We start from the raw sequence: 9,611 nt of genomic DNA on the forward strand, positions 1-9,611 counted from the left end.
CCTTGACAAGGTCTTCACAGTATAGGGAGGAACAAGCTGGACTGATCTAATTAGGTCAGATGAACTATTTCTGTTATAACCTCCAGAAACTATCAACATATCATTATACACCACACTGCTGTGGTATGCTAACTTATCAGGTAGTGCAACCGGACCGTCATTCCAGTCTTTTGAATGACCAGGGTTTGGGTGAATATTCATTCTAATCATATCATCAACAATATCAAGTAAACCACAGTCACCGCCTGCTATAGTAATATAATTGTTATAAATAAACGACGTCGCTCCCTCACGATCCTCTGGCATCGATTGTAATGGCGACCACATTCTTTGACGCCAGTTAAACATCTCTACTGAATTATTTTCTGAACCTCCAGCAACAACTATATTTTCCTTGTGATTTCCCTCCATCATGACGAGAAGTCTTTCTTTATGAATCAAAATTAGCTTCGGTCAAAGCCGTTTTGCATTCAACAAATTGTTCTCTGTAGTTTATGTATTCAGTCAGTGTTGGACGTGTGGGGAAGTCTGAATAGAAGTGTATGTTTCTAGATTCTTGATCAAATATCTGACACTTCCGTACAATACCAATCGACTTCTGATGGATGTTTTATATTCTGTTTTCACAGTAAACTGGATCCGTCAAAACTCTGGATCGTGGGTCTTGCCAAAAGCAAGAAACCAAAACCAACAAATTCTGATTTGCGATTTGTTGGGACTAGTACTAAGGTTAATACGGACATTTATACTGAAACCTCGTGCGATTTCCTTGTCTCCCTATTTCAATCATTTCTCAGGAATGTACAGAATAATTATTAAGAAAATATAAGTTTAACTGAATCAATTTGACAAATTACACGGTGTACGCAAGTCTACTCGGTGTGTTATTATGACGCGCGAGGGCCACGAGAACGAAAACATTTCTGAGCTGCCTATGATGAAATCTACCCTGAACCTACAAACCACTTCCATGGAAAAGTTTGCCGGAAAATTTTAGAAAACTCGGATTGCCATATGGAAAATTATATGACAAGGCTTTTGACTTTTTTATTTTTGTAAACTTCATGGCGGGGTAGTTACCTATTCCTGTAACAGGTACATGCAACGGGCGAAACTTCATTTAATTATTTAATAGAATAGGCATATGACTGGACACGCAGCGGAGGGTCAAAAAGGGTTGTGCCTTTGGGGCGGTTGGGTCAAAAAGAATAGAGGGACACACCCAGACGCGCGCGAGCACCACGAGAACGTAAAAATTTCTGGGCTGCTATGGTTTCATCTTCCACCGGGAAGACATTCTTCCGTTGCTATTTGCTTGTAAAATTTACGCCTAATAAAACTTGCCTTTTCCAATCAAATACAAACAAAAGCCTGTCCCAGAAAGCAAGACACACCCCAAATACCTTTCTGAATGCATGTGCGCCCTGATTGAAAATACTGAAAAGAGAGATCACTACGTATTATTGATTCCAGACATATCATGCGCTGCCGCATTGGGCCATATTGGATATCAAACTTTATTCATGGTGGCCGGGGTAGTAGTTCTTGCAAATTATTCATTGAAAAACTGAAGTTTGGATTTTGGTCGCGTTGAACGTAATTCAAACAATAAATAAATTATGTTTATGACAGTGGTTCAAATTTAAGAACGTTTCCCCTTTCATGCAGGCTCATATTATCAGCAGGTGTCGTAAAATTAAGGCATTAGGTTAAAAGCCAAGATTCCTTGTATGTGAACTGCTAAAAAAACATGCTGTATTTGAAGAAAATTTGACGGTTCTGCCGGACAAAAGTCTAAATTGAATTCGACGCAATCAAAATGCAACGAATAAACTTAGCCTAAACCTAGATAATAGTGGTACAATAACCAATCCTCTTAGTCCTCTTAGTGATATAATTCGAAGACAGAACAGAGTTAAGACACGAACCGAACAGTCTTTCAATAAGAATAAGCACATGCCGGAACGAGTTAGTGTGGCCTTTTTTTATTGATAAAAAATATAATTATTATACGTCCATAATTTTTAAACCATGCATTTCAGTTCTCGGTTTCAATACTAATCGAATATATTAACTATTTTATTCCCCATGGGCCGGTTGTACGAATACTGGTTTGCGCTATTTCTAGCAGATAGTATATATTTCTTAACAGTTGTGAAACCGGACGAGAAGCAATTAAAATTAAAGTTTTTAAAGCTGCTATAACATGCAGTTATTAAATAGGATCCCCAATTTAAAGGACCAATACTAAGGAATAATCAAAGTTCTGCCGGATCAACGATTAATTTTAGCGGGATTGAAAAACCCCTATTCGGTTTAGCGCTATTCAGCTTTCGAACCATCGGCCCTGGTCATTTATCATATGCGGCTAATGTTCATAAAATATCTTTTTGAAATTGTAAAATCTCTTTTCTAATACTCAAGGTGTGTTTGTTGCTGTTCGTGGTCTTTTGACCACGCCCATGACATATTCCATCATCTATTGTTAACGTCCCCATCATCACCACTTTGGGTCTATTTCAAAGTTGTTTACCTCTGAGAAGCAAGTAGCGCTCATGCTACGATCCTACTTTTGATCTACTTTATATATATGGCATTGCGTTTATTTAAAGAAAAGCTCTAGCTGCTCCCTTAAAGCTATACAATTCAAATTGGCTATTAATTAATTATATGCGCGTCGGAAGCTTTCGTCCAATTGGATAATGCTTTTCTATGCATTCTAAAGAGTGAAGCTATGCTATTGGTTGAACCAGAAATGTATTGTAAAGTTCAGCTAATGAAAATCATTTTTGCAAGGAGCTGCAACACTACCCAAAAAATGCGCTATTGGAATTATTAATATATATATCGTATACATGCAGGCTCAAAATGTCCATTTTTCATACGTGTCTTCACCGCCTTCTTCTTGATGGCTTCCTTCCAGCTGTTGGGCGTCTCTGGAGCTTGTGAGCGAAACTCTCCCGGCAAATTGGGCACCGAGTTCTGTGAAAAGAAAGAAAAAATAGTACAATTATGCCTTTGATTAATGATGGAGGCGTTGTCGGACATGCACATTTAAAGCAAGCGTCTGGTTATTTCAAAGAACCATATACTTTACTTTTTGTAGAAACATATACAAACAAACATACAATAGATTTCGCGTTTCTATAGTTTTGACGTCCGATCCTCCTCATTTTAACAAAAGTGGTGAATTAAGATTATTTGTCTCAATAACTTACAATCCGCTTTGAATCATTTGGGTGGAGCATTCTTTGTGAACTTTGTGGGAACATGGAAGGATCTGACAGCCCGTGAATGCATCCTGGAAAAAAGGTACAATAAAATTATGATTTCAAAAGCAGTTACCACCTTGCCTTGCCCGTGGATCTGTAATAGTAGCTATAAGAACTTGAATTACAGATTTAACCTTTGCATATCATAAGGAATTATTGAAAATATCAAGAAAATTTGCCATGGCCCCGTTTACACTACACTTATAGTTTATTGGCAAGTCACCGCTAAAATGGGTATCCGTGCCCAGCCTTTGATTTGGTAGCCTGAGCACTAATACAATTTGGCACAGGTCCAATTAATCGAGTGTGGTGTAAACGGGTTATTGCATGTCTCAAAAGCTAATCGTGAAAAATTACCTCCAAGCAGATACCGCAAACATCATGAGCGGAATCTGGACGACATTTATGATTTCCTCTGAGTTGAACATCAAGACAAACACCACAGACGTCGCAATGATATGAACGATCTCCATGGATCCTGCAACATCAAGTTACCGATGAAATTAATTGTAATTATTCAATTTAATATGATTTTTTTAACCATCAGTAGCCAAAATTCATACCTGCAAATTCCACATTTCTCGCAATGATACGGATGATCATCTCTTCCAGTAAGATGTTTGCAAATACCACAGTAAAAATCAGCAAATTGAGTGTTACACGAAACACAAAATTGACCATTTTCACCAAACTGTTTAAACACAACATCAATGAAAAATATTAGAATATTCGTACTTGTAAAAATATTTAAATTAACATTTAAAATCACCAGCGAACCGACAATTGAAAACAAGTTAAGTTAGTCAGAGAATAAAAAAATCTGAATTCTGATAAACTCATTGAGAGATGATATTTCACAATAACTACATGGAATAGAAAATCTTCACATCTTTCAACAGCGGGTTTTTCTCAAAGAAAGCTTGCACTGAGTAATATGGACTATAAGAATATCATTTCACTTGTTACCTGTTGTTCTTTTCCACATTCCATGCACTTGACCATCGTCGTATCACGTGATTTCAGTTTCTTTTGCTGGCACGTGCTTGTCTCGTTGTGGCAACGATGGCAAGCCCAGTATTTATCACAACAATCAAATTTCACCATGCAACGTCTTTTGTAGTGATTACACAACCATCTCTCCTCTCTTCTTCTATCACTATGTAAATAGGAACGACCATTTTCGTGAGATGTTGACGGATCGTTGTATTCTGCAGAAGGAGAAGGATCTCGGATACTAAGCTGTATAGCAGACTGTTCAGTTCTTGAATTATCTGCAATGCCATTACTTGTTCTTGTGGTCGTTTCAGTTAAATTTCTTCTTGAACTATTTTCACTACCTGGATTTGGATGAAAAATATATTCTTCATGTTCAAGTCATGCTTTTGCTCTCTATAACTTCACTGCATTTATACGCCAGTATACTTTGAACAGCATTCTTAACAATTCTACTGATTGTTTAAATAATCCTTATTTTTGCTCTCTTTTAAAAAGTAGAATAAAAAGTTGCACGTGTTTATATACAGGAGAATATCACTGAAAAAACCCAGTGATATTCACCGAACCTGTGGCGAATGATTGTTCTAGTATGATTACAAGGGTGATTATTTGAAAGAAAACGATCTGTTGAAGAAAATACATTCCTCACAAGCGTAATAAAACGACTGGATGATTTTTTTTTCATCTTGCACTTTAACAACTAGCCGCCATTTTGAAAAATTCGCTTAGGTGATTATAGCGTAATTATCTGAGGAATTAGTAATTATACTAATAACGACAATTAACATACCTGAATATTAGATTTATAATATTATATTTTAGTGCTCAAAAATATGTTTATTTAATTCATACCTCTTGTTTCTCTCGTGGAACGACGATCAGCAATATCTTCAAACATTGACGATCTATGATTTCTTCTTGTATCAGTTGCGCTGTTTTGAGGATCATTAAGTGGAGGGCCATTTGCAGTGTCATATTGATTCCTGCTATTCGATACTTCTCGTTGTACCGGTAATCTTGGAGAATACGAATGTGTTGGGAGAAGGGTAGAAGTGCGTACATGATGTAGATTGCGTTCCCTCGCGTTTTGAACGAGCCTTTCTTTAATTTTAACAATCAGCTGCTTCAAATTAGCATAATCCCCGCAGCAGTATTGTTGGATGAGATGAGCTAAATCAAATCTCAGAATTGACTCGAAGAACACGCGTAGGGCACTCAGATTCGTCGGATTGATAACACCTTTCCGATCCAATTGAAACATGGCTTCGGTTGCGATAAGATTCGTTTCAACTGAAAACTGTTCGTGAGCCCAAACTTTTAGTTTAATAACATCATTGGAGAGCAAACTATGGGCAATAGCTAGCAATAATTGTTTATATGAATTGTTATCTTGGGGCGTGGTTGATAATGAGTTATTCTCCCCGCCAATAGGTTCTATTTCATTTCCTTCTACTACTTGTACAGGGTATTCTATAGATTCAGGTGGAACGTTTCCTTCATTTAAAAGATCACTGCTGGATCCAACATGGTTAGTTCGACTATGATTTGGGGGTATTATTTCTGTGTGATTATTATCAACCCCTAACGTGACCATTTCTTCATTGACGTTCCTAATTGGCATAGTAGGATATATTTTTTTTAATTTCTCGATATGCTTTTCTTTAGTAATTTTGGAATCCATCTCGATTAAAAGCCTTCCATTTTCGGATAAGAGATCTTTGTACTCCTTTTCTAACTCATGACACCTTTGCTTTAAATATAATATTTCATTCTCTAAAAGGCTCCTCTCGGCCCGATATTTTTCAAACAAATTATTTTCTTCCAAAAGTTTGCGTTTTAGCAATTCATTTTCGTTCATCAACTTTTCATTCTCTAATTTTGTCTCGTCGTAAAGTCTTTTAAAACGATCATCGTTATCTATGGTTTGCGTGGATTGATCATTAAGATTGAGAGCTTGCGGAATGTCAACGCCAGTTGGCATCGATAGAGGTAATATTTTTACAACTGTCAGATTTTCTTTATTGTTGCTTTCTTTTGACATTATTGGAAGGGAGTGACACCTTTTGAAAACGGGCTTATGCATATTTTGCCTGTTTATTATTCGTTGTTTATTAAGTTGATATTCATTGTACAAAGTGAAAACGTTTTTCTTAAAGTCTTCAAGATTATGAAAGTTAGCAACAAAGATTACCACGGGCGAAATATGACGAGCGTTTTTATTTGTCGGCTCAATAGGCAAACTCGACCGCCTTTTGTTTCTCTTCAAAACATGTTGAGAAGAAACATCAAAATATAAAAGAATGTCATGATTAGGCAATTCGAAAAGGGTTGATTGATTATGCAAGACATAACTCAACATGACGTCATTGCGGTTATGATTTTGCTGACGTAAGTCTGTAGGGAATAAATTTTGCCGTTGCGTCAGCAACAATTGTTGCTCCGAGTCATTCGAGGTGAGGATTATAACCAATGGAATCTTCAACTTATTTTTGTACCACCATGGAAATAGTTTAAGCAGCTCCTTTTTAATTACGCATAGTATGACCTTTCCACCGCCAGGATCACCAATAAGTTTCACATCATTTAATTGACGCGTTAATAATGGAGCATTTATTACAAATATCCTTTTACCATCCTTGTCGCCATCTGGTAAAATTTCATTCAATTCCGGAGTTTCTGCCATACTTGCCATGTCCTTGGAAAAGATCTATGCAAAAAGCAATTTTATGCAAGGTTAAACAATTACATCTAGCATGAGGTTATTATACCGTAGATATTTTTACAAAAAATACGTATGTATACAAAAACATACGTGCAAAAAATTAGCCGCGACGGCCGGCATCAGCGACCAGTTTCGAATCACTGAACATGCGCTAAATCGGCGGTACTGGGAATACGTGCAAGTAGAGGCCAGCCTCAGCCTTCAGGGTCAAGTGGAAGCATATGCGGGGCGGGATTGACACAACCCAGAGTGTGTGCATATTTTCGTTCGTCAGCAAGTCTAGAACCATCCTTATTAAGCTGTATTTCAATATTTTAATAACACTCCGGAAATATGCATATTTTGGGTGAGGAATTAAGCCCTGTGACAATTTTGAGCTAGCACTGCCTTTCCTCATATTTGCTCTTGGCTATTTATCTCTTACTTCTCGAGGCCAAGGCGAAATACTTTGACGATCTTTTGAAAAACGGTAAATTTCCGCTTACACCATATGACGTAAATTGCTGACCGAACATAACTGATAACTTGCAATCCAACAACTTCAATATGAGGTGTCAATTTTTTACACTGATGTGTTTATAATTCCATGCAATACCAATATCTTACATCTTGCCAAGACATTATTCAGAGTTGTACGGCGCGAAATGTGTATGTAGTCGAACTATTGCGCACATCCCATACAAGTCGCGTGATAATCTCGCAAGCCATGCAGGGATTTCTACCTAATCTACCTCTGGCACTTCGCCGCAGCGTGCACGGCGAAGCGTATGTAGAAAAGTTGGTCGCGTGAGCGTATTGACCTTCTGCGGTCTCGTGCATGTGTCAGCGCATATCAGCAATTTTATTCAGTCAGCAAAAAAGTAAACAAAACAAGTTCTGAAAGTGTGCAAATTATATTATATGGGTTTTCCCGTCGTTTTGAATTTCAATAAATTGCTTCACTAGGAAGTCTTGTTTCAGATGAAAATAAAATGGGATACAACGGCATCGAAATAAATTTTAACAAATTTTAACAATTTCCATATGAATAGCAGCCCTTCCAGAAATAACAGCCCTTATGAAAGTGGGAAATAATTTAAACTCCTTTCCCGTTTGCATGCTCGGAATCTCGGCGGTGCATGTCATAGTGACATAGAACGCGTGATCCTTGCTTAAATTGAATATCTCTGCAAGTATTTGGGCTAAAGATGCAGGTCGAGGAATACCACCAAACGATAGCGCTTGAAGAGGTCATATAAATAGTGTATTCAAATCGGGAGATAGTGCCAAAATACTATGTTGCGTTTTATCTCAAACTACATCCAAACTTCACCATAACTTCAACCTCGTATACCTACGAGGTTGCCAATGCATAACTTTTAGAAATTCCGTTTTTTCGAATTCTGTGAAATTTTTTCTGTTGTCTTCAGACAGTCTGAATTTTGCATATTAGCATTCTGTTATAATTCTAAGTAATGTTAGGGGTAGGATGTGCAAAAGAATCAGAGAATTAGCCTTTCACTTTATAAAGTTTTAACGGCGATACACGTTGCTAAGCGCGTGCTATAGGAATGTTGTCACGCGGTTAAAAATCAGCAAAATCTTCTAAAGATTCAATTTTGAAGCTAAAGATATCAAAATATCAAGAATTGTGTAACACTGTAGGGGGGGGCTAATATAGTTTGGCGGTTAGGCGGTTTTATCCATTTCAAGGATCGGATTTCGGATATATCTACGTTTTCGTGGCGGTTTATATATATATATATATATATATATATATATATATATATATATATATATATATATATATATATATATATATATTAATATATATATATATATATATATATGTTTTATGCACGGAATACGGTTTAAAATATGAACAAGGTCAAGGCTTGGAAGTTTTAATGGGAGGTATCTTGAATGATTTTCGCATGGTCTTAAAGCTTTGATTTTGTGTTTTGTGCGGAGTTTCCTTCATGTAAGACTTATTGTAAGTGTTGTTCATAGGGTTCTTTGAAGAGAAAGCCAATTTTATGTCGATAAGGAAAATGGCGGTTACGGATTTTCAAAGAAAAATATGACGGTCAACGGTGAAAGAGGATAAAAATATGGCGGTTTCCGGATAGACCGACCCCCTAGCTATAATAGTCCCCCTGTAGCACTGTGACACTGTAACACTGTAACCGGTTTTCCATTGCGTTATGGGCAACATTCTAAGGATTAGGCCGCGATATAATAATAATATTAATAATAAATAAATCGCGCCAACCACTTTTAAAGGTCATCTGATCGGCCGGCAATAGGTTTTATACAGCTATTTATAGTCTGTGTTATTTTGAACAAAATATGAACCCATACAATAGTTTCAAAATAGCACTAACTGGAGTTACATAAAATAATACAAATAACTGAGTGTTCAACATTATAAGCTACATGATACCATAAGTAAAATTTATGTCAGTAATTGGCTTACCTACCTTATATGAAGTCAACACTATGGCAGACTTATTTATCCGATTATCTTGTACTGTAGTATATTCCTCTATGTAACACAGATTCACAAAAATGTTCTTCGCTGTGTTTTAAACTGCTGTCTCTAAGATAACGGACGATATGAAAATATAATGAAATTCCACTTG

At 36.7% G+C, this 9,611-nt stretch overlaps 1 protein-coding gene across 1 annotated transcript; it reads right to left on the bottom strand.

Moving 5' to 3' along the window:
* Positions 1–1,986: 1,986 nt before the first annotated feature.
* LOC114537472 lies at positions 1,987–9,611 on the bottom strand. The gene is made up of 7 exons (XM_028558507.1): positions 9,450–9,611; positions 5,121–6,975; positions 4,239–4,609; positions 3,836–3,963; positions 3,630–3,750; positions 3,219–3,301; positions 1,987–2,982 (listed from the first exon to the last, which is right to left on the bottom strand). The coding sequence occupies exons 2-7, from the start codon at positions 6,958–6,960 to the stop codon at positions 2,892–2,894; spliced, it is 2,634 nt and encodes an 877-aa protein (XP_028414308.1). The 5' UTR covers positions 6,961–6,975; positions 9,450–9,611; the 3' UTR covers positions 1,987–2,891.

The sequence above is a fragment of the Dendronephthya gigantea genome, unplaced genomic scaffold, assembly GCF_004324835.1.
Source record: "Dendronephthya gigantea isolate DGI-Jeju-01 unplaced genomic scaffold, DenGig_1.0 000157F, whole genome shotgun sequence".
NCBI classification, from domain to species: Eukaryota; Metazoa; Cnidaria; class Anthozoa; order Malacalcyonacea; family Nephtheidae; genus Dendronephthya; species Dendronephthya gigantea.

What these genes read in the sequence shown, in the direction of transcription:
- LOC114537472 (XM_028558507.1), bottom strand. Translation starts at nt 6,960, where the DNA reads ATGGCAAGTATGGCAGAAACTCCGGAATTGAATGAAATTTTACCAGAT. An exon ending in GAGAAATGTGGAATTTGCAG is followed by an intron (nt 3,751 to 3,835) that starts GTATGAATTTTG and finishes TTGATGTTGCAG; the next exon opens with GATCCATGGAGATCGTTCAT. An exon ending in CAAATGATTCAAAGCGGATT is followed by an intron (nt 2,983 to 3,218) that starts GTAAGTTATTGA and finishes TTCTTTTCACAG; the next exon opens with AACTCGGTGCCCAATTTGCC.